The sequence below is a fragment of the Miniopterus schreibersii genome (assembly GCF_964146895.1).
Source record: "Miniopterus schreibersii genome assembly, chromosome: X".
NCBI classification, from domain to species: domain Eukaryota; kingdom Metazoa; phylum Chordata; class Mammalia; order Chiroptera; family Miniopteridae; genus Miniopterus; species Miniopterus schreibersii.
Window position 1 is genome coordinate 17,328,420 of NC_138104.1, and position 26,345 is coordinate 17,354,764.

The window sequence follows — 26,345 nt, forward strand, 5'->3', positions numbered from 1 at the left end:
TTTTCTTTTAGTTTTCATTAATGTAAAAATAGTTCAACATACAATACAGGACGGGGCAAAAGTAGGTTTACAGTTGTTTGTATGGAAAATACAATAATTAATAATAATACAACAATAAACTGTTTCTCATACTCAAAACTGTAAACCTACTTTTGCCTTGCCCTGTATAGAACAACTTCCCACATCTACCTAGAAAAAAAGACTAGATTTTCCCCCAAGTGCCTTGGAATGGAGATATCTGTATCTATATCAATCTATCATCTATCTATGTATCTATGCATTTGTGAAGTGGGTGGAATTACTCAGCTCCACCTTAGAGTACAAATTCTAAATTCCAATCATTTAAGCTTCTCTATTAAGCCAGCATCTGCCCTGAATGATGTAGGACATCTGATGCCACTTCTAGTTTTCCAGATCACAAAAAGACTCCTACTAAGCTATAAAAATGATCTATTATTAGTTAGGGTTTTCTATAATATCACAAGTATTCCATCACCATATTTTCCCTCTATGTGTGAAGAACCTGTATGTCAGTATCTGTATTATCAAAATAGTTTAAAATTTCCTACATTATTAGCAAATAAGATGTTGAAATCAGGAAAAAGGTAATATTTTATTATGTATAAAACTAAGCTCCCCCCAAAAGGGGAAAATTTATAAAAGTAAGTTAACTTACTCTAAAAGTATGAGAATGTTTATGAGCTCCTGAGGTGATACTTTATTCCAGTAAGTTAAGAGAGTATCTGAAAAAGGAATAAATAAAGTGTTAGATCTTGAAATAGAGCAAATAGCACTGTGAACCCCAAAGTACCAGTAACAGCTTCAACAACCATCAACTCACCGCCAGTTTTGCTCAATACACACACTGTATTCTTTTGAATTAATTCCAAATATATGTATTTTAGTCTAATTATTTTAACTTCTTTTTATTTTATGAATGTTCTTTTGGATAGCTCATCCCAATCTTCCTATCATCCTTGAAAACAAAGGAAGGGAAGCAGACCAGGGGTTTTTAATGAACTTCCTCAAATTTTATGCAAGATGGTTCATTTATGAGCATTTTGCCTAATGGTGGGGATATCAAGTACCTCTGCCTGCTACTCAAAGGGTCTCTGAACCAAAAAGTCTGACAACTCTAAACTTTACAGTAGATAATGTTTCCTCCTCTTTGCCTTTGGGTTATAAACTCAAGTCCTGGCAATACACACACAAACTCCAACTATTTCAGATATAAAAGTCCCTTAAATCTATTACATATACTTATATTTTTACCTATTTCTTTACTTCCAACACACCTGCTTATGGAGTTGTTTTTTTAAAGGAAATTGCTGCCGCTTAACTCTCTAATTCTTTTTCATCTTACTCAGATATAGCTAGCGGTGTCAGCAGATCCACTTCTAAGTGTAAACATCCTGCAGGTATCGGAAAAGCAGGCAAACGACCAAATTGCAAGCCCAGCTAGAGCCTCCTGAGGATAGGGATGGAGGACCAGGTAATGTTGGTTTGTATGAAGGGGGAGATGTATGAGGGTTTTGACTTTACTTACAATTTTTTAAAGACCAGGAGTATTGACAGTTTCCAATGATTATAAAATATTGGTCATCAAGAATAAAAATGCTAGACCTGAGTCAAATTAGATTTGTTTTGTATTTTTAAATTAAGCTAGAAGTGACTTCCTGTATGCCCCCCCCCCCCCCCCCCCGCCTGCCTTTGGATGCCTCTCAGCTCTGAGAAGCTGGGCTCCCAGAAGTCACCGGGCTTCCGGCCTCTCCGGCTTCCGGCCTCTACAAAACGGTCGACCACAGGCGCCATTTTCCCTTTGCTGCGCACCAGCTTTTCCTGTCAAAAGACTGGGGCCTCGTTTCCACCAAAAATCCAGACTCCTTCTTGTCATCCCTGAGCCATCCCCTGCCCCGTGACACCATACCCTGAGGCAGCTTTGCATAAGGTCTGTAAAAACGGTGAAGGGCTTATCCCTGCGGCGGGCTAACACTTAGAAACTCTTAAACCATCTTTTAGTCTGTGGCGTCATCAAGCCGCTGGCTAGTCTCAGCCATTTCCAAATCCGAAATTGGTGAGACATGATGCGCAAAGGGAACATGGGTGGAGAAGACAGGAAAGATGATAAGATACCTCCAGAATCTGATAAAATGGAGTTAAGTATATGTGACGTGTCGAGTGATGATTTTAAAAAAACCTGGCTAACACTAAAAAAGCTCCATGACAAGGAGCTACACCGTTTACAGGCAAAATTAACCAGTTTGAGAAAAGAGCGGTTGGGGGATGGAAGATGGACAGGTTCCACAGCCAAAATTAGAGAGCTGACTGAGCAACAAAAAGTCCTTAATGGTACCATTCAGGCCTTGCGAGAGCAGTTACGCTCAAAAACATGTGACCGCTGTATAGTGAATGAAACATACAAGAATACACTACAGCAAGAATTTTATGATATCCAACAACGAAACCTTAGGTTTATTGCCGAGATTACTGCAGAAAGGAATAAACTAAGAGAAGAAAATAAAATGCTTTCTGCAAAACTTAAAGTGACACAGAAAAAGCTTAGTTTTTCTGAGAGTGATGATGACTTCATTCCTTGTGCTCAAAAGCGTGGGTCAGTTTTTACAGTCAGGGATCCACCAGAGGGAAATCCGGTGCTTCTGCCTATGAGATTAAAAAAGGAATCAAATACTGAACAGATGAAATCTAGAGGGAACAAGGAACAACATACAAAGCCATTTCTTAGTCCAGACCTCTTTGACATGGCAGACACCACTTTTGAGAGTATTGCGTCTAATGCCACTAAGTCTACCACTGGAGGTACTTCCACCCAGAAGTCACCTACACTTTTTCCCTTAATATATACACAGAGTACTCAAAGGGAGCATGAAATTCAAGTTGTCTCAAACCTTTCTGAAGACAAGCTTGACCAGGCAAAAAAGATACAGATATTTACACACAAGACCTCCACACAGAAGACCTCTACTCAGATGGACTTCCCTTGGAGCTTTTCCAGTTTTTCTACAGAACAAAATCCAGCAATTGAAGTAATGTCTGAAACTTCAGCAGAGGAAAATATGCCTGATAATAGAATCTCACTTCACACTTTCACAGAGAAAAAAGAAACACGCTCTTCAAATGTATTTCCATATGACTATACTTCAAGTAGGAAAAGATCATCAGTTGGTATTCCTCGTTACAACATTGGGTTTTTGGGAAGAGACAGCAGTTGCCAGATATCTTCCACTGAACAATTGACTTTGAGAAAGAATACTAGTGAATCTACAGTTGCAACAGGGTATGGTGTTGATAACCCTCAAGGTGATGACAGTCCCATTTTGGGGTCTAGGATAAAGAGAAAAGCCAGGATGCAGCGTGAAAGAAAGAAGTAACTCTCCCTCATCCTCTCTCTTAAGGAAACTGCTTTTCTTTCACAAGAGGACAGTCTTCCAGTCATTTGACACTATGTAAATAACTGATAACCTCTGACTCTGATTCCATTTCTCAGGACATAGTAAACAAGGCAATAACACTTAAAACATAGTTTGGAAAATATCTTAGACTTTGAAACTGAATTACTGCCAGTTAAAAAACTACTGCTCCCTCTACTTCTATATAAAAGCATCTTTTTGTTGAAATTAAGTTGCTACTGTTTATGAACTAATATAAAAGAAAGCCAAGAGAAGACCTGACGTGAGTTCAACACTTAAACACATATAGAATGACTAAAATGAAATATTTACCGGACAAGACAAATAACTAGAATACATCTATTGATGAGGACCCAGAAGCTGAAATTTTTCAGAATAAAATGAATATGACTTTATAGATATCATACAGCATGACCTTATATGTACATAAGATAAAAAGGAGATGTGACATTGACTGTATACTACTTAATTAAAAATGTGCTTTTAAAAAATCAAAAAGCAGAAGAAAGAAAAGTCTAACAAAGATCAAATTTTTAGCAAGTAAGGTCAACATTTATGAGGAGGACTTATGAAGTTCTCAAGAAACAAAGCAGTTATGGTTTTACCCATGACATCAAAAAAGCAGCCAGGAGCTTGTCACTGGCATCACAATATATGGTATGTATGTGTGTGTGTGTGTGCGTGTGTGTGCGCGTATGCCACAGTATATGGAGGGTATGTGTGTGTGTGCACACGTGCATGTGTATGCACATGCCTCGCGTATGCCACAGTATATGGAGGGTATGTTTGTGTTTGTGTGTGTGCATGTCATGCATGTATGCACATGTACTGGAGTGGAAGAGGGGAGAACTAGTCAGCAATGCATCTCCTCCTCTCTTCAATCTTACTTTCCCTGAGCTGTGGTGGTGGTGAACTTTTTTTTCTTCCCAGTTTTTTTTTTCCATGTGTCTGTTGGGTCTTTTTTTTTTTTTTTTTTTTTTTGATTTATTGAGAAAATTCATGTATCGTTAAGACTCACCCATTTTAAACAGTACACAGCATAACAGTTTATAGTATATTTCAAGAGTTGTAAAACCATCACCACAGTTTTAGAATATCTTCATAACCCTATGAGGAAACCTTGTACACATTAGCAGTTAACTGTCTATACTCTCCCACTTTTCACCTTGTGGGAAGACAAAAACAGTGAGCTACAGCTGTAGTTGTTAACTGATCCATTAGCTCCTGGGAAAAAATACTGCCAGGTTGAAAATGATCTCCCTTTACTCATTTCTTTTACAAAACATGGAGGTCCATCACATAGCCTCAATATATTCTTTTTTTTTCCATAAAGTACTATGTAAAACATAAATATACTTTTATTTTTAAAATATTCTTTTTTGGGGGGGTAACAGCTTTTTTTGTTGACAGTATTATAGATGTCCCCCCTTTTCCCTGCTTTGCCCCCCTCCAACAAACCCCTGCCCCACCCCAGGCCTTCCCCACACTATTATCTATATCCATAGGCTATGCATATATGTTGTCTTTGACTTTTACTTTAAGTAAAGATTCTGTTTTATCTGTTTATTTTATCTGTTTTATTAAAATGTACCTTAGAATTTATTATATCTAGCTACTGATTTGTTTTAATGTCTCTCTAGCTATCAACTTACTTTATGTTTTTTATTATTTATCCTGCATTGTTATAAGAAAGATTTAAAGCAATGTATATTTACTGAAAATGGAAAATAAGTGAAAGATAACCACTATAATGAACAGAACCCAGGTGCTTTTATGTTCTTCATTCCTGCATTTTTTCTTTTGAGCAAAAATATTCAGAAAAGGAAGGGAATTGTGTGAATAAATATGATATTTGAGAATAAGATAATCTGATTTGACTTCCAGGTCCAGAAGACATGTAGTTTATGAAAATTCTTTGTAATGTAAAGAGGAATTGATAATACTAGTAAATAATATAATTACATACCAAGGGGGGGAAAAGTGTGAAAAGGAACCTGAAACCATACAAAACCATAAAGTTGTACTATGTAACAATGGCATTCCTTACCCTCAAAGAACCCTTCTTGTCTTTTTGTTTGCTTTTTGTTTTCCAAATCCTGGGTCAAATAAAAGTTAAAGTATTAAATATGAATTCCTGTTATTGTTATTCTTTTCTGTTTACATTGGTCATTTAATCCATTATATGCTCTGCAGGAAAAAATGTTTAGCAATTTAAAAACTATTTCCTTATTTTAGAAACTGAATTTTGAATTAAAATTATTTCAAAGAATCAAATGTACATGACTGAAATGAACCTTAAAATATAGGAACAGAGTCTTCACAGATCTGTTTCTAATGAGCCTGTGCTCTAAATGATGGTCAAACATTTGTTGCATGAAATAGCCTGTGAAGGTAAATGTCTACTAGAGTCCAGGCTTAATATGCTGGTAACTCACCTTCAGAAATCATTTTTACTATATACAGGTAGCACATCAAGAGGCTTCTGATTTCATACTGATCCAATCGATTATACTGGGATGATACACTGCTCCTTGTAGAACTCTGCCGGGTCTATAATAGAAAGACAGGAATTTTGTGAACAATATTGGTACTATAGTTTCCCATAGCCTTTAACTCAACTATTTTTATCATTAGTCCTGTTTGGGAAAATTCTAAGAATGAATCCAAATTTTATATCACACTTGGAAGGTAAATGGGCTCTTTGTTGCTACCGCACCTAGTAATATCACTAGAAATTACCTTCGTGTCTTCACCAAGATATAGCCATAAAGACTGTGAATGTTTAATTCCCACAGGTCCCATGTTTTAGTAGTAAAAAATTTAAATAATCATATGTGGCTATTCCAGGAAAATAGCTTTTACATCAAGCAGGAACTTAACTAAGGTACATAAAAGTATAAGAAACATTTTAAACTCTTTAATCTCTCATTGGAGTTTTTTATAGTCCAAACTCCAAATTATAGGTCAGAAATCTACCTTCAAAAAGGCTAATGATACTACAAGATAGTTACAATAAGGAGGACCCAGTAATACTTCAAAACTAGAGCTTCTACAAAGTAGTGATGTTTCTATTCTGTTAAAGTATCAGTTGTTAAGCATGCCAAGAACTGACCTATTTGGGGATTTATATGAATAAATAATTTACCCTTGTTAAAAATCAGTACTTTCAGTTGAGCTACAGTGGGCTGGGGATATACATTTAATAAAGTAAGATTTACTAAGAACTTTCAGTTGGAGTAAAACATCTAAGTTCTGAATGACTGCTAGCTGTGTAACTACTAGCAAGTCATTTAACCTCTTTGTCCTTTATTTGCCTTACCTATGATAGTGTCGTAATTCTAAATGGTGTGAAATAGAAACCTTTGTGAGTAAATTACTATTTATCTAAAGGTTTAAGGAAGTATAGTCCTGTGGTTCTCAAGGGGTGGTTCCCAACCAGCAGCATCAGCATCCCCTGGGAACTTAGAAATACAAATTAGCAGGCCTCATCCAAGACCAACTAAATCAGAAACTCTGGGGCTGAGGCCCAACCATCTATTTTATTAAGCACCTCAGGGGATTCTGATGCACACAACGAGTGCCATGATATAGGAGGAAAAGTGCTGGAATTAGAAAATCTGGGTCCAGGTCTGGCCCTGACAGAGTTGTGTGACTGTCCTAAATCACAATCTCAGTTTTCATTTGTAAACTGAAAGTTGAAATTATTCTCATGGACCTTTCTAACTAATTTTTATATGATTCTATGATATCACATAGCAGCATGACAACGTTTTACTGGTCTAAAATGAGTTTTTTTTCTGGTCGGCTGGCGTGGCTCGGCAGTTGACCATCGACCTATGATCCAGGAGATCAAGGTTCGATTCCTGGTCAGGGCACATGCCCAGGTTGTGGGCTTGATCCCCAGAGTTGGGCATGGAGGAAGCAGCGGACCAATGACTCTCTCATCAATGATGTTTCTATCTCTCTCTCTCCCTCTCCCTTCCTCTCTCTGAAATCAATAAAGATCTATTAAAAAAAATTAAAAAATAAAATGAGGTTTTTCTGACTCAGTGCATACATATCCCATAAACTTTAGTGTTAGGCTTGAAAAAATGAGATGGAAGAGTCAGAGAGCATATTCTGATGAAGTGATATCAGATGCTGAAATCCTTAATTTGAGGATCTAATTTTTTCCCTATATTAATGTAATTATTATAAAAGAATGTAAGGCTGAATTAATCCTGCCAGGAAGTGATTTGGTTTAAGTGACAAGGTACATTAGATGTTTTAAACTTGAACATTCTCTCTCTAAAACAGGTTACAGTACTGTGTGCAAGGGGTTGAAGGAGGTATTCTGAGTTAGAACTCTTAAAGATAAGTGTCTTAGCCCTTATGAAGAGTTCAAGATGTCCAAGTAGCAGCTGCCAGGATAGGAAGCAAGTGCTAAACCAAAAATTATGGGATGCTTTTGACAAATCCAGTACAGACTACAGGAGAGTGGCCTCTTATTTACATAAAAAGGAAGATTGTTGTAGCCAAACACATCATTAGGGTTATCACACACACACACACACGCATGCATGCACACACATGCGAGCGTGCATGTATGTATATTCTTACATTTTCGCCAGTGCTGCCCTGATCTGGAAATCCTGTTGCTCCTTCTGGGATGAGGGAACCTCTTGAGTCTTCCCTCTTAAGTCCATGTCCATTTGGAAAAGATCCATAAGCTGGAAAAAAAGCCAAGTAATTGTTAGCAACAGCAGGAACTGCCAAAAATACATTTTAAAATAAGTACTGGGTTAATTAATTAATTAATTTTGTTTATTTTTTTTTTTTAAGGTTTTAAAAATTTTTTTATTTGGACATATGGTACTTTTAAGTTTTTATGTGGTCAAATCTCTCAGTCTTTTTCTCTATGGTGTATATTTATTTATTATTGTTCAAAATATTACAGATGTCCCTTTTTCTCCCCAATGACCCATTCCATCCTGTCCCATTCCCTCCCCAGTCCCTCTCTGCGCCATTGTCTATGTCCTTGGGTTGTGCATATATACATATAAGTTCTTTGGTTAATCTCTCCACCCACCCACCCCCCTCCATCCCTCTGAGATTCATCAGTCTGATCCATACTTCCACGTCATTGAATCATTTCTGTTCATCAGTTTATTAAGTTCTTTAGATTCCATATATAAGTGAGATCATGTGATGTTTGTCTTTCTCTGCTTGGTTTATTTCGATTAGCACAATATTCTCACAGTGAGTGCTTCACAGTGAAACCTCTAAGTACTAGCTTAATTTAAGTAAAGATACAATTTAGGGATTAGATCTTCATCATCTAAAACTGTAAAGTTTATATATTATATCAAAACACATAAGAAGCCAAATAAAGGGTTAGCATTTTTTTTTTTTTTTTTTGGTATCTCTTGAAACACTTTACTATGTATGAAATTCCTTTAAAATAATTTTTTTAAAAAGCCACACAATTTGAGAGGCAATTTTATAGATAAGGAAACTTGGGCCCAGAAAAGGAAGGTGTCTTGTCCAAGACTAGAGACAGATAAGAGGATTGGAGGCCAGTGTTTTTCTCATTATCCTCTACTATTTCAGTATACTAAGATATATTTGACAAGCTTAGACAAGGAAATCTAAACAAAGAAATGTGGCTGCAAGTGTGAGTCAGGTTTTAATTAAACTTTAGTAGAGATCATGCTATGTATAGTTTTTATTGTAAAATATTTCAAAAAATACATTTCTAAACAGCCATGCAATGTATAATCTTTAAAGGACTTAATTACCAGTGTCTTTGTCAGTGCTCAGGCTCCCTCTATTTGTAGGTGAAGTGAAGCCACATGCAAATTCATCCCTGGATGCCTGTAACACAAAGTGATACTTCTGTCACTTAAACAAATTTGTACACTAGGGTAAGAAATCAAATTAGACTAAAATGATACCCTGATATTTTTTTAATCCTCACCCGAGGATATTTTTCCATTGCTTTTCAAAGAGAGTAAAAGGGAGAGAGAGAGAAACACGGATGTGAGAGAGGCACATCGATTGGTTGCCTCCCACATGCACCCCGACCAGAGCCGGGGATTGAGCCTGCAACCGAGGTATGTGCCCTTGGCTGGAATCAAACCTGGGACACTTTAGTCCGTGGGCCAATGCTCTAACCACTGAGACAAACCAGCCAGGACTGATGCTTAAACGAAGCTCACAGTGAAAGTCCAAATCAGTATCGGTATTTAGGCGACAAATCTTTAAAAAATGGGTATTTGCATACTGTAGTAAGCATGACCTCTGGCTAAGGTACAGTTAGTGATATAACTCTAGATGACTGGTAAAAGCTGCAACTGGTACAGTCTGGTTCAATTCTCCTTGCTTGGAACCAGGGGCAATGCTAGAAGGAGGGGTGTGAACAGAAGCCCTAGGTGAACTTGAGCTCCAAAAGAAAAAACAGGCAAGTAAAATATTTCCAAATATCATTGTCAAATGTTGTGAAGTAAACATAAGCATGAGCTACTGTATTTGTGAAGAAAGACCAGCCTGACACCCAGGTGGGTGATATAATCGGGAGCTACAGGTAATCATTAGGGAGGCATAGAAGTAGCTTTCTGGGGAAACCAGTGCAGGCCTGACAAATTGAGATAGGGGTATTTCCAAAGGAAGCTTTAAAGGACACAGTTTAACCTGCCACTCAACAATGTGACAGGGCTACTGAAAGTGTAACAGTGATCTTGGGCCATACAGAACATGGAGTGGGGAGGTGAGGTAGGAGTTAATAGTCCCACTGGGCAGACTATAAAGTGTACATTTCTAAGCACCATATTTTAATAGGATGATGGGTAAAATGGAGCATATCCAGAAGAGTATAACCAAGAATATAAAGGTTTTAGAATGACAAATGATAAAGTGGAGATAGCTGGTCTGGAGAAAAATTTAGAAGGCACATGTATAAGAGGTATCAATGTAAAGGTGGGAGTAGATTGTTCTATATACTATCTCTAGAAGGCAAAACTAGAACAAGTGGACAGAAAATCTTTTAGGTCTAATGTGAGAAGGGAAGTTTTGATTATTATAATGGCAAAAGGTGTTTGGCTAAGTGGGAGACTGATCACCTCCAAAGTTCCTTTCAACTCTAAGAGTCTAAGTGGAAAAAAGGCACAGACCAATTGTGATGAGTTAAAATCAACTCTTCAAGAAGTGCTGAAAGGGGGCTGTCAAGGGAGGAGAGGAGCAAAGGAACAGTTTAATCCCAGGTGCCTAACATTTTGGAGGTGAAGAATCTTTTGTTCCGTTTTCAGGCTGAATAAATATATGAAGGCACAGAACAGCAGCAAATCTTAAAACACTGGGTACAGGGAATTCTTGGTGTTCTCCTGGACCTTGTTACTTAAAGTGTGGTCCTTGGAGCAGAAGCAGCCAAAAGTTTGTTAGAACGCATAATCTCAAGCTCCATCCAGGCCTGCTGAATCAGAATCTTTGTTTTAACAAATTCCCCAGGTGATTCTTATGCACATTGAAGTTGGAGAAACACTGCTCTAGGAAGAAGTGTAAATGTAAAAATGGAGTGAAAAGCGAACCATGTAAATTGAGACCATACAGCATATGAGCCCAATTACAAATGTAGTCAATAAAACAAGATAAAACACCAACAGAAACACATTACTACTTACAGAATTAGGCATGGCTGCACAAGAATACAAGGTATCTCGGCCTGCTAATCGCTGTATATTTTCCAAAAGCAGTCCAACAAATGGGAGGTACAATTGTGCTATTTTGGCTTGCTGGTTCTGAAAAATAATTATCAGAAGCTTATAGGTATAATGATTTCACTTATTGTGAAATCTAAAAAACAAAATAAATGAACAAACAAAACAGAAATTAATAGATACAGAGAATAAATGGACCGTTGCCAGATGGGAGGGGTTGGGAGGAAGGATGAAAAAGGTGAAGAGATTAAGAAGTACAAATTGGTAGTTATAAAATAGTCATGAGGATATAAAGTACAGCATAGTGAATATAGTCAATAACATTGTAATAACTATGTATGGTGCCAGGTGGGTACTAAACTTATCAGGATGATCACATCATAAGGTATGTAAATGTCTAATCACTATGTTGTACACCTAAAACAGATAATATTGTATGTCAACTGTAACTGAAAAATACATTTAAAAAAAGTTTAATAGGTATAAAATATGTATGTATTACAAATAAAGTTGGCTCTATCAGTTTTAAGACTAAAAGCAGGCTAACATCCATAACCAATTAGTGAATCATGAGTCTATTTATACTTACAGTCTCAGAATTACCACAGAACATTGTTGGTATTTGGATTTATACAGAATACAGTCAAATCACATGCCTCAAACACAACTACATAATGTAAAAGGCAAAAGTTATTTTTTAAAGAAGAGTTGATCTAGAAAAGCAGATAATATTAGTCCTACTCTTTCACTCCAGTGAGGGCTGAGTTTTATGAGAGCAGGGATCAGCATGTCTGTCCTGTTCACTGCTTCATCCCCAGTGCCTGGGCACATAGCAGATGGCCAATATACATTAGCTGAATAGATGAATAAATGAATGAATGAAGTGAAAAAAACAAATTACTGTATTCGTTCAAGAAACATTTTTTTGCTTTGATTAAAACAGCAATTAAAACAATGTGATCTTGGCCCCTAAATCAATTATAGGGATTGGGAGATTGATATATTTATAAATATGTAAATAAAGCTGGCCACAATAGTCTTAACTCATGTCGTACCTCTTATACAAATTTATTTATTGCTTTTCTCAGCTATAGACATTCCTCACCAGATATGTGCATACACTCAAATCAGCAAAAACAGTGGTTTTCATGACACAAGAGTTGCCCTCTATATTTCAGGACTTTAGGAGGCTTGTCTGGAGATTTAGATAAGACCTCTAGGGCACAAAGGTCAACCTAGAGAACACAGATCAATAGTATATCATCTTGCTTTAATTTGCATATTTGCATTTATTCTTGAGTTTAAACAATTTTGCATGTTAATTTGCCATCTGCACTTTTTTTGTACATTTCAAGGACCCATCTTAACAGACTTCTAATTTCTAACCCTATCGATAACAGTCTCTTATCACTGGGAGATTCAGGTTCAGTAGGACTGGGCTGAGTCCTGGGAATCTGCCCCAGATGATGCTGATGTGCACAGAGGTTTGGGTATATTAATCTTGTCCAACTTCCTCAAGGCAGGAATGGACCTTACCTGTATCCTTGACAAATGGTTAGTTTATAAACTTCTTAAACATTCCAATTTTTTCATATATTCTGATAGAAAGGTTCTTTAGCTGATTTACTCCTTGAAGGTTCTACCTGTTAGGTATAACTCTTCCCTTTGGAACTACAAAGAATAAGCCTACTTCCACTTCCACTTCCACTTTGACATGGCAACCCTTTCAATATTTGGAGACAGTTACCATCAATTGTCTTAATTCACTCTTTGCAAGGCGAAACAGCCCTTATTACTTTCCTTTACTTTTCACATGGCTTTGGTTTCAAGATTTTTCACCATCACGATCACCCTTTCTTAGTAGTTCTCTAATATTTCAGTGTCCCACTTAAGATTTGAGAGGCAATACAATCTAGTGGGTAAGAGCACGAATTTTAGATTTTAGAAACACATGAATTTCAGCTCTCCTGTTACTAGTAACTTGATTGTGGTCAAATCACTTAACCACAGTTTTCTCTTTGGTAAAATGGGGATGATAATAATTCATGTGAGTTATTCAATACAGTGTCTGGCACAGAGATGCCTCAATAAATTTTAGCTACTATTATTAATATTATAGCTTCTAGATTAGAGCCCATTTTAGTTCTGATAGTGAGTGATCACTAGAGAAGGAGAGGCTACAGTTCTCTCAGGTGAATAGGAACACAGGAAAACATACAGTCAGTGCAAAATATATTAAAAGCAAACAACCTCAGAATCTATTAATAGAAGATGACTAAATAAAATAAGGTATATCCATATAATGGTATACTGCAAATTCTTTTAAATGTGGTAGATCTACCTTTAGGGTGTATTGTTAAATGAAAAAAGGAAAATGCATAATGGTTTCTATTATACAGGGTGGGGCAAAAGTAGGTTTAGAGTTGTGAGTACATGTAACACAGTTTATTTTTGCATTATTATTTATTATTTATTGTATTATTTTTCATATGAACAACTGTAAACCTGCTTTTGCGCCACCCTGTATATATTATATATAGGCTTGTGCATGTGTAAAATAGAAGCATATATAAGAAAATGATAACAGCAGCTGCTTCTGGAGAGATGAATTGGGGCATGGAGGTAAGGAATGTAAGAAAGGCACTATTTATTTATTTATTTATTTATTTATTTATTTTTACCATGTATGCAGATTACTTTAAAAAAAAAAAAAAGATTTGACCACAGCCCAAGTAGAAATTGGAATTCTCTTAGGTATCAACATCACTTGCAGTGGGTACAGTAACTGATACAGACCTCAGGACACACGTTAGACATTGGACGTTCTTGTTCTGAGCAGGAAAGATGTCTCATGGTAATTTATAAGAAGTTGGGAGATTTCCCAAAGCAGTTTATGAATAACGCGGAACAGGGACCAGTGACACCTCCATAATTTCATTAGAGGAGGGCTGAGGAATGGCAATGTGGTTGGAACTGAGAAGAGGAGGTGACTAGGGGATCTAGTCTCAAAGCAGCCTTTCCATAGGAAGCATTTTCTTTTCTTGACTGTGTATTTATTTGGAGTCACTTTGGGAGACATGATTGAAATTATAGGTACTTGAAGCTCCTCTCTCTACCCTCACTTTGGCATCTTTATTTATTATTTGACAAATGGCCTCTTAGGCCACCTGTGGATTATTTGGACCAAACAGAGGAAGGAATTTAAGCTTTGGTTAATCAGGCCCATGAAGCAAAGCTCTATTGGAGAGAATCCCATACTCATTAATACCTGTCTGAAGGTTTTGAACAGAGAGGAAAGGGCTTTGGAAGTTACTGAAAGAATAATGGGTTTGGCATTTCAATCTTTCCCATAGTCTAAAACCTCAAACACTCAAACAGGCATAATGTTTAACTTATTTACAGATAACAATAGCTGTGTGTGTGTGTGTGTGTACATATACTACTCTCAGAATTTTAAAAGTAAATAATGTCCAAATGGGTGATGTAAAATTCAGATTGTCCCCATCTTATGACGGTTCAAGTTATGATTTTTATTTACTTTACAATGGTGTGAAAGTGATATGCATAATAAACTATATGAGATATTCCACACCTGATTATAAAATAGGCTTTGTGTTTGACTATTGTGCCCAACTGTAAGCTAGTGTAAGTGTTCTGAGCACATTTAAGGTAGACTTGGCTAAGCTCTGATGTTCGGTAAGATGTGTATTAAATGCATTTTCAACTTATGATATTTTCCATTTACAATGGGTTTGTTAGTATGTAACCCCATCAGAAGTTGAGGAGCATCTGTATTTAAAATTCCACCTCTAGGTAAGGCACTAGTGAAATCCCTTTTCCTTCACTTTCACCTAAAGAGGTAGGGTAGGGGGGAGTACAGCTTCCTGCTTCACGGAGGGAAAGTTCATTTTGTACCTTTCCTGTGAATCCATTGAAATCACAGCTAAAGATGTTTTCCTCCACATTGCATAAGATCCTTTTCCCCACTAATGGCATAAGCAGCAATTAACCAGAACCCAGCAGTAACTAGCATTTTTAAAGGTGTGACTAAGCTTGGTTGGAATGGATGACTTTTAAGATAACTGGTATAATATATCTAAATGAAAAGCTAACTTGTGTTAGGTCAGTATCAACATTCACCAAAAAGGGGGCACATAACAGAGCAAACTACAATAAGTGGGAGAATGTTATTATAGTTATAATGTGACAAAAACAATGCGAACTACAGTAAGTAATAAATAACATCTTAAAGGTGAGGAGTTTAAATCTATTTTATAATAAAATCATGTAAAGCAAACTAGCAAAAAACTGTAATTAAAAAGTTGTAATTAAGGAAATATAACTGGATATAGCTGGCAGGCATTTTCTGTTTATTAAGGACAAATGGGAATGCTGCAGAGAAAGAATAAAATCAATTTCCAAGTCAGCTTTCCAAAGTGATTATAATAAGTAACATAACTTTATTTATATTTGAATGCAAAAACAAAGGGACCGATGATTAGTTATGAAACAATATGTTACCTTGAGCCATTTGATAGCAGGTGAGTTAGGTTATTCTAAATGCATATAGTTTGCAGTACACATTTTCAAGCCCATAGGATTTAATGTTAATAAGGTTTGAATATATACATTAAAGGTGCAGCAAGCCCGGCTGGGCGTGGCTCAGCGGTTGAGCGTCGACCTAGGATCCAGGAGATCAAGGCTCGATTCCTGGTCAGGGCACAGGCCCGGGTTGCGGGCTGGATCCCCAGTAGGGGGTGTGCATGCAGGAGGCACCCGATCAATCACTGTCTCATCATTGATGTTTCTATCTCTCTCTCTCCCTCTTCTTTCCTCTCTCTGAAATCAATAAAGATATATTTTTAAAAATAAGATAAAAAAATAAAGGTATAGCAAATATGAACTATAGCCATGGCCTTCACACACAGACTCATGTGTAATGTATGCAAGGTTTACATCCACATCCACATTTATTCAGTAAGAAGAAAAACTTCCTATTACATATTCTATAGTTGACATACTTATGTTTTATTATTAATCACTTAGAAATCAATATATTTATTTATGGATATATATTAAGGTATATATTTGAAAGAGTTCACATGGATACAACAGTATATGATGTTTTTTGAAAAATCATAATTTGTTTATGTAACATCATGAAATGGTTATGTTGTTCTTAAACATAGCATGAGAAACCAGTGGGTTTTTTTGTTTTTGTTTTTTAACTAGGACAACACTTTGGGTTTTTTTAGTTTTGCTTTTAACTAGGACAACACTTTCAGTTTATTCAGGGAAGGCAAATACACATTCATGTAACATCATGAAATGGTTACGTTGTTCTTAAACGTAACATGAGAAATCAGTGGGTTTTTTTTGTTTTTAACTAAGACAACACTTTCAGTTCATTCAAGGAAGGCAAATACACATTGTTTATATATCATTAAAAAATCCCATTGCCCAGCCGGGCGTGGCTCAGTGGTTGAGCGTCGACCTAGGATCCAGGCGATCCGGGTTCAATTCCCGGTCAGGGCACATGCCCGGGTTGCGGGCTGCAGCCAATCAATGACTCTCTCATCATCGATGTTTCTATCTCTCTCTCTCCCTCTCCTTTCCTCTCCCTGAAGTCAATAAAGATATATTAAAAAAAAAATCCCATTGAGTTTCCTGGGAAAAATATGGCCAAAGGGAGAAAACAGTGTTTTTTTCCAACAGTTAACTAAACAATATTTTTAAAACCTAATCATTTGAAATGGAAACAAAACATATTTGTAAAAATAAGTTCATCAATGTCATATTATGTTCCTTACTGAAAATTTCATCTTTAATGTGAAATCTTAGCAGAAATTTACTAATATGACATTGATGATTATATAGACATCCTTACCTTGTGCTGGTATCTAGTATCGAATGCATGTTTTATCAAAAGATTCTTTATGACAGAGATAGCTGTATATCTGATTTCATAATTGTCTTGAAGAGCAATGGAGGTTTCCCTCAGAAGTAGACCAACCAAGAAGTGATGCTTGCAATATTCATCTGATAAGCTGTATTCAAGATTTGAATCTGCAGTACAATGAAATTTAAAACTCATTTATAAAAATATTCAAAAATTATTTTAATATTAAAATACTATTTAGTAATATATGATCATGCTAGCAAGAGTTATTATTTTATTATTAATGAATCTGAACGATTATTTTATCATACAGAACTAGCATGCAAAATTTTACAAGACAGGGGCCCTCATAATTAGGTCTAGATGATAGCCTTAATGGTAATTTCAGGGGGTAGGATAGTCCCTAGATTCTTTTCCTTCCTAATTCTTTTAATGCTTGGAAATCTTAGAATAGAACTTAGAATGATAATGGTAATATTTGGCAATGTCTTAACACATTTCTTTATTATCTGAAGAGATTTAGTTACGACTACAAATTGGAGTAATTCTATATGACAATACTTGATTTACTTATCTGTTTATACTTGCAAATTAGGAAAAGGAAGAAAAACTAGACAACTGAATCATTCTAACAGTACTAACTACTGGCTGTTCTAGTAAATGTCACATAGTGACCTAAATACAATGAGATACAAGAACAATAAGAAAAGCAGCCTCATTCCATTCCAATTCATCTTCATGTAAATACAAATCTAAATTTTATTTCATAAAATCAACACTTCAAATTATGTCTTTCACTTCCTTTTAGATCCTCAATCCATTTTCAATCCCAGCTGCTAATACACTAGTTGGGACTTGCCTTACAACTATTCAGCAAAGATTGTGATTAAGTTTAGTAATTTCTAGAGTAGATTTCTACAATATTTCCTCTAGGCTATGCTTTAATTTAGTTAGGCCATAAAGCCAAAGGATACATCTTCTATTTTGTTTTTTGGCCACTTTAGCATTTAATATAATGCTATGCATTCAGTTAGGAGTTAATAAATGCTGTGAGTAGTCAGATTTAATCCTAAATCTTGATGCTCTATCCACCCCTTTTCTCTGACTTCCTCATAACTATTAATAAATACTGGGAGAAGTATGTGAGCTATACATGCTCAAAATCTAATAAGGGAGCAGTTGAATATTTTCCCTCTATTTTCACTGGCTATAATTCAATCACTAAAACCACTGCTCAGCAGCTACCCCCTAGAAACCAAAGCAGATGACTTCCTTCCTGCCATTAGTCATGCTCCTTTGTGAACCCCCATCACTTTCTATGCACAAGAGCCAGTACTGACTAGCCCGGGTGGCCTTATCTGGGCAGATTTTACAATGGCAGTTTTTCACTGCAGTGATTTAAAGAAATCTAATCAGATGAGTTCACCCACTCCTTCAAAACTGTGCCCAAGCAGTCATGAAACAGGGTCAGAGAGAAGCAAGGCAAGCATGGCAGATGACACACACTTAAAGGACTGTGTTAGCTACCCTCTAGCCCTCGTGCTGGCAGGAGCCTAAACTTGTTTTCTGATGATAATGTTTTCAAGTTGATTCTTCTAGAAATCAACACTCAAGTTTATTTTAAAAGCAAACAAATATACTGCCTCCTACATTTTCTGGATATATTAACTAAAGCCTCATTTTGGCTAGGGAGGATTTGAAAAGCAAACAAAGGCCCCGTCCATCTTAGCCATTCATCAAATCAATTGTTTTTAAAGAAAGCAAACTACTTTAGAGTGAACCGAGTTAAACCTACCTACTGAAGTCAAACGGTCCACCGCAAATGAAAAAAAATCTAATTAATACATGAAAAGAAAAGGGACAAATAAAAAACATAATAACATAAGAATAGTGCTACACAACAAAGCATTCAATAAAACTAGCAATGGAGACAAGTGAAGGCATTTCACAAATTTAATACATACATATTACTATTTTATTTCTGCCTTTATACAGTTCTTTTGAGCTCCTTCCAGCAGAAATGCATTTATATGATTTTCTTAATTCATTCTCATACAAGAGTACAAACACTACTACAGAGAGCAATTTTTCTAGTATCTAACATCTGTGTTTAAGTAACAATCTCTGTAACACACCAGATTTCTTCACACTATAAATACTACCATACTGACACTATGAAGGAAATGCAGAATACCATTAACAAACCTATCTGCAGATAGTAACAATTCTGAGGTTAAATTGACTGGTTTAACTAGAAAATACTATACTAGTGCTAGCAAAAAAAAAAAAGGGGGGGGGGGAGAACACAATTCCAAATGATGGAAAACACAAATACCTACCTTGAACTCGCTGAAGTTTAGGTTTTGCAAATGCCATTGGCAAATTTAGAGGAATGTAATGTTCATGATTGCAAATTGTTTGTAGGAATTCAAACTTGTATTCAGACAGAACCTAAATGGAAAGAAATTAGACATGAATACATAGTCAGGAGGCATTAAATATTTTAATAATTAAATACAGAACATTAATTTTCAAAACAGAAGTGTTTAGTATTTTAAGTATTTCTGGAAAGGTGACCCGTGCAGGAAAGAGTTAACACAACAGGCCCAAGACTGCTCTTCTTAAAAAGACCGGTTGGTTGTTGGCTGGCATTTGGGAAACTGGATTTTAAAACGTTCCCTACATGATAAGAGTGTACATTCTGTGCCAGCCAGCTCAGACTATCTGTACAAACAATATGATTTATGGCGAACACCTGCTTTCCTTTCCTTTCCAAGGCTGAAATTTTGACCAGTTTTCAATCCATGAACTGCCCCAATAACAACCCTAAACTCTGAGTCTCAAATGGGCTTCTCTGAACAGAAAGATTGCACATTGGTGGCTGCATTTGCACTGCTGGGGAGAAGGCGTGCTGTGTGAGTCTTCACAGGAGGAAGGACATGCTTGGGAAGCCTGCACACACATTGCCAAGGACTCCACTTGATGTCTTTTTCCCTTACTGATCCAGCTGAGCATCTTAGCCGTGAGTACGACTACATGTTGAGTCCTATGAGTCTTTCTACTAAACCACCAAACATGTGGATGGTCTTAGGTGACCCCCAGAACACTATGTAATATTCCCTTTTTTTTTTTTTTTTTTTTTTAATATATCTTTATTGATTTCAGAGAGCAGAAAGGAGAGGGAGAGAGAGAGAGATAGAAACATCAATGATGAGAGAGTCATTGATCAAGCCCGCAACCCGGGCATGTGCCCTGACCAGGAATCGAACCCCGATCGCCTGGATCCTAGATTGATGCTCAACCGCTGAGCCACGCCCGGCTGGGCAATATTCCCTTCTTTGAGGTACAGCTATACTCAAAGTACCTAAATGAAAACAGCAGTTTCAAATCCTCCAGGGGACAATAAATGTCACCTTTGATCTCACACTACAGTGTCTGACATCTACTACAGTTATGTCCTTATAACTTACCTTAGGATCTTTGGGGCTGAATCCAGATATATAGTCATTTATCAAATTGAAAACAAATCCTCTATCCATTAGTGTCAAACAGCGCTAGAGAAACCAAATCACAATGAACAGTTAGCTTCATAAGTCTAAGTCTGTCAATATAAGTTTTTTTTTAATTTTTAAATTTGTTCCACATCTTTGGGATGACACTTTTTCTTTTACAGGTAATAGAATAACAGTTTTCAGATCATTAGGTGACCTTAAAGAAAGAGAGAGTTGTCACTGGAATTGGAATGCAATTGTACAATTTTATAAATAAAATCATACATGGTGTCGCAAAAAATGTATACACAAGTTGAATAATTATTAATTCCAATGGGTTAAATCTGAAAAGAAAGAAACATCATTTGAGCTATCAGTTGTTGAAGTGTATATACATTTTTTGGGACACCCTATATATATACACATATACAAAAACATACATATACTATCTATATATACATATTTCCATAAATACACATACACATATATTTCCATATATACACATACACACATATATGTAACCTATTCAGTTGCACTGCCCCATTTGGGTCAACTCTCAAAGTGTAAAGTGAAGTGTAAAGTGGTCATTTTGCTATTCAAAGTGAGGCTTGCCTATGTAAATATTTCAGACCAAATGTTTTTCTGCATTTTATGAAGTCTTGGCTATTAAAACATTCTTCCTCTGTGACAGCCCTCCTAATTGTTCATATTTGCCTGCTGTCATTCTCCTCGTTAAGGCTCTCATTACCTTGCCAACTGAACACTACAGTTAGCCTCCTAACCAGTTTCATGCCTCTAATCTTTCCATCCACCTAAGTGTTTCCAGATTAATCTCTAACTCCAAGCCCTAATCATGTCACCTGCCTTCCTAAAAGCTTTTAAGAGTTCTCTATTGCCTCTAAGAAATAGAAGCATTGCAAGAAATATTAAAGGGACTGCTGTAATAAGAAGAAATAGAGAGAGAAACATAGGCATAAAGAATTCAAATGGCAATAAATAAGGGCCTATCAACAATAACCTTAAGGACTTTAAGGCAGAGATCAAGAGCAATACAGTCATAGTCATGGACTTTAACACCCCACTGACTTCACTAGATAGATCTCCCAGACAATAAGTCAACACAGAAACAGTGACTTTAAATGGGACACTAGATCAGGTGGATTTAATTGATATTTACAGAAAATTTCACCCCAAAGCTGCAGAATGTACATTCCTCTCAAGTACACGTGGGTCATGCTCAAAGACAGATCACATATTAGGACACAAAACTAGTCTCTACAAGTTCAAGAAGACTGAAATCAGATCAAGCATCTCAGATCACAATGGCATGAGATTAGAAATCAACTACAGTGAAAACACTCAAAAACATTCAAACACATGGAGGCTAAATAACATATTATTAAACAATGAATGGGTTACCACCAATAAGATCAAGAAAGAAATAAAAAACTTCCTGGAAACAAATGAAAGTGAACACACAACCCAAAATCTATGGGACACAGCAAAAGCAGTTCTAAGAGGGAAGTTCACAGCACTGCTGGCCTACCTCAAAAAGCAAGAACAATTTTTAGTAAACTATCTAACCCTACAACTTAAAGAATTAGAAAGCTCCCCTGTGAAGCTGTCGGACCAGGGCTTTTGTTTGCTGGGAGTTTTTATTACTGCTTCAATTTCATCAGTTGTTATTACCCTATTCAGGTTTTCTGATTCTTCCTGATTGTTTTACATGATCTCACTCATATGTGGGATCTAATAAACAAAAAAGACTGAGGAACAAAATAGGTCCAGAGATCTATTTTGGAACAGACTGATGAGTCTCAGTGGGAAGGCGGGGTTGGGGGAGTGGGTAGAGAGAGATTAATCAAAGAACTTATATGGATATATGCACAACCCAGGGACACAGACAATAGTGTGGGGAAGGCTCGGGGGCAGGGAGGGGCAGATGCAGGGTGGAGGGGATCAACGGGGGAAAAAGTGAAGATATCTGTAATACTTTCAACAATAAAGATCAATTTAAAAATAAAATAAATAAATAAAAATAAAAAATGAATAAAAAATAAAAAGATATGTGGATGTTTGGTTTTTAATAGACAAAAAGTATTACGTAGTAGTGTTAAAACTTTATTTTAGTTCTGGCAAAGAGTGGTCTTATATCAGAAAATCCTACTCTGGAGATCTGAAACCTGGCTGTGAATTTTTAATAAGAAAATGAGGGTAATGTTAGACATCTAACCTGCTTGAATGGATTATTGGCTATCAGGTTTTTAATGTATGGTTGATACACGATAAGGAGCTGTGACAAGAGGGGGGTGGAAAGGAGCAAGTCAAAACTGAGTGCATTACAAATCCATGCCCCATCCCCACAACAAATCAAACAGTGTTGTTACCCACTTCAGAGCACTGCATTCTAGCATTTCCCCTTACATACTGATAACAAAATATAACAATAAATGCAGTCTTCCATAACTATAAAAGTTTCTGGGATCACTCAAACAAAATAATCTCACTGACCAAAATTACCAATTTTCACCTACATGGGTTAGCAACATGTAGACTGCGGTTACATCAGTAACAGGTTGCTTTAAGTTCAAAAGACCAACAGGGGTCAGAGAAGTGATATAAATGCACAGAGAGTCAGGGGTACACTAAGGAGTGGTGGGGATTTTGGTAACCTAACTAAAGACACTCAATTTAATATATTTGAAAAAACAAACAAACAAACATGTAAAACATGCCTCTGGCAAAGTCACCAGTGTGGGACCTCTAGTTTAATTAATTAGTCATTTCAGTGGGAAGAAAAAAAATCAAACTTTGGCTGTTTAACAAAATTGATAAATCAATTCACTTACAAGTCTCTCCAGCAGCCTTATAGAGACCTAGCTGAATCTCTAGAAATTAGCTAATTTTTTCCTTTGGCTTTAAAGAAGATATGGGTGAAGAATAACTTCTTAACCATGGTCTGGCTGCCTTTAACTCACCTTCAGGAAGTTAGCCAAACTATAATTGACATTTCTGGACTCATCAGGAATCTCCGCATAGCGAATAGTCACATGGGGAATTATTGCCAGAAGCAAGGAATGTAAGACATGATGATATGCCTCAGGAAACCTCTGGCCTCTGGGAAGCTTAAATTAAACAGGCATAGAAAACAGTCAGTTGCAAAAGGTCTAAATCAATTGTCATTTTTATTTTCACATATATTCTACATGTAAGTGTTTTTTTTAACTAGAGTATAATTTTTCTCCCAAGTTAAAAAATGGCATATTTTACATCATGATAGGAACTATCTGGATCTCTAGTAATTTAACTGGCTGAAATCATCAACAAGAGTATAGTAATTCTGATCTAAGTTTAGAATCCTGTCCCTCAGATGTAGACACATCCCAGTTTTTCATTCCATTTTTTTTCCTGACACACAAAATATAAATGCATCCATGCATCTCAATTTCAGTAAACCCTTTCTCTGAAAATTATAATTAAAATGATAGAGATGAGGTAATTTTTTTTTTTAATTTACAAGTCTTGGCTTTATAATTTTAATAACTAAAAACATTTCTTTGTACCTTAAAACAGTTTGAAAACACAACTAAATGTATATACCACATTCTAGGAACACATCTATTGCATAAAGTGGTTTTAACTGTGTACATGCCTTTGACCTTTCTAAAAGGAAGGTCATTTCTGATTTGGTACTTGTTATTCCAAATGAATGTTTTCAACATAGACATTTTAAAACCATAAGACAAATGGAAAGCTTCAAAGATAGTACATTTTACATGGCAAATAACTAATATGAAAGAATCTAGGTAAAAGAACCTCTCAAGATTAGACTTTAAAAAATATGAACTGTCAATGTCAGACCTCAGGTTTATGCAATACATTTAAATTTTTTTATTTTTCAATTACAGTTTACATTCAATATTATTTTGTATTAGTTTCAGGTGTACAGCACAGTGGTTAGACAACCATATCCTTTACAAAGTGTTCCCCTGATACTACTAGTACCTACCTGGCATCATACATAGTTATAACTATATTCCCTATGCTGTACTTTAATCCCCATGACTATTTTGTAACTACCAACTCATACTCTTAATCCCTCAACCTTTTTCACCCAGCCTCCCAACGCCCCCTCCCCTCTGACAACCAACAGTCTGTTCTGCGTCTATGAGTCTGTTTCTGTTTTGTTTGTTCATTTATATTGTTCTTTAGATCTGACATATAACTGAAGTCATATGGTATTTGTCTTTCTCTGTCTTGAGTTATTTCACTTAGCATTAATACCCTCTAGGTCCATCCACGCTATTGCAAATGGTAAGATTTCATTCTTTTTTATGGCCAAGTAATATTCCATTATATATGTACCACCACTTTTTTACCCACTTGTCTACTGATGGGCACTAGGGTTGCTTCCAAATCTTAGCTATTGTAAATAATGCTGCAATGCACATAGGGGTGCATATATTCTTTCAAATTAGTGTTTTGGGTTTCTTCAGATATGGCCCAGAAGAGGAATCGGTGGATCATAAGGCAGTTCCATTTTTAATTTTTTGAGAAACTTCCATACTGTTTTCCTTAGTGGCTATGCAATACATTTTTTAAAGCAAAATTGAAAAAGCGAAGGGCTAAGAGCCCTTAAATATAAAAGTGGCTTTGCATGTCATGGCCACCTGTGAATACAATTAGCCTTCTTTGTCTACGCTAATTAAGTATTACCCTTGAGTCTACTTACCTTAATTTTATTCTCTTCCAACAAGTATGTGGCCATAGACTTTGCAATGGTTTCAAAGAAAAACCATGAGTACTAAAATAAACAAATAAAATCAATCTTAATAGTTACCCAAATCTTTGAAGCTTAGAAAACTTTAACAAATCCATGTGGATGTTATGTCTAACTTTAATAACATTTTAAAGTGATCACAATTCACAATCTAAGTTCCACAGAGTAACTTCAAATGGTGGCAGAAAGGTCAAGTTGTACCTCAGAGCCAACTGTGATGTACAAATGGGCTTTTGGTGAGAATGTTTGCTTAATGGAAAATAATGACAATAATAAGAGCCACCATCTGAATGACTACTACATGCTAGAAACGATGTCTTATGCTTTACTTATATTTTAGAAATGAGGGATTGAGGTTCAGAGATGCTAAATAACAGCCCTAGGCCACAGAACTACTAAGTAGTGGATACATGATTCTAAGTCATGTCTACCTGATCCAAAATTCTTTCTATTACACATTTGACTGAGGTGGAGGGGATGGGGAGGGTGAAGAGAACGAAATTCTGGAGAACTTGAGGAAAAAGGATGCATGGGCAAAGTGATGAGGAAAGTAAGGGTCACATGAAAAAATTATAAAAGACTAGAAATGGGAGGGTATCAAACAAGTCTACCTCTGGCTGCTTTTTTCCCCTTTTGTCCTGTTTCCTTACCTTTAACAGTTTGTTTATTGCTAAAAAGTCTGCAGACTGTTTCAATATTGCTATCATTGTACTAGCCAGGGTTTCATGTATTAGCTGGGCCTGAGGAGCACTTGGTTTTTCAGGTCGGAAGCTATACTACAAATAAAGAAAATGAACCGTAAGACAAAATTCTCACACAAAAGCAACTGCTCAGAAAGTAAGCTTATTCCACAAACCTTTATGAAGGATCTTAAGTAATTATCCAAGCCTTCTTCATGACACTTTGAGACAATATGTAAAAGAACCCTGAAACAACAGTCACAAAAGTCAGCATGTCAGGCTACAATTAATTACCATCATTTGACTGTTTGATAAGACCACCATATCTAACCCTAAAAATTCCCATTACTACCTCAATAATTAAAGGTGAGATGTT

At 36.2% G+C, this 26,345-nt stretch overlaps 1 protein-coding gene across 2 annotated transcripts in view; it reads right to left on the reverse strand.

Annotated features, from left to right (window-relative positions):
• The window catches only part of DOCK11 (dedicator of cytokinesis 11), a 172,090-nt gene that overhangs the window by 45,131 nt on the left and 100,614 nt on the right, over nucleotides 1-26,345 (reverse strand). Inside the window, exons 25-37 of one of the 2 annotated variants that reach the window (XM_081125564.1) lie at nucleotides 26,146-26,215; nucleotides 25,940-26,065; nucleotides 25,242-25,313; nucleotides 23,488-23,634; nucleotides 20,489-20,572; nucleotides 19,358-19,469; nucleotides 18,814-18,852; nucleotides 17,007-17,185; nucleotides 11,084-11,200; nucleotides 9,206-9,281; nucleotides 8,028-8,137; nucleotides 5,864-5,978; nucleotides 677-743 (exon numbers count right to left, since the gene is read on the reverse strand). In XM_081125564.1, coding sequence (XP_080981690.1) covers nucleotides 677-743; nucleotides 5,864-5,978; nucleotides 8,028-8,137; nucleotides 9,206-9,281; nucleotides 11,084-11,200; nucleotides 17,007-17,185; nucleotides 18,814-18,852; nucleotides 19,358-19,469; nucleotides 20,489-20,572; nucleotides 23,488-23,634; nucleotides 25,242-25,313; nucleotides 25,940-26,065; nucleotides 26,146-26,215 — 1,314 coding nt within the window. The remainder of the gene's footprint in view (nucleotides 1-676; nucleotides 744-5,863; nucleotides 5,979-8,027; nucleotides 8,138-9,205; nucleotides 9,282-11,083; nucleotides 11,201-17,006; nucleotides 17,186-18,813; nucleotides 18,853-19,357; nucleotides 19,470-20,488; nucleotides 20,573-23,487; nucleotides 23,635-25,241; nucleotides 25,314-25,939; nucleotides 26,066-26,145; nucleotides 26,216-26,345) is intronic. The other variant, XM_081125565.1, reaches the window with a different exon arrangement.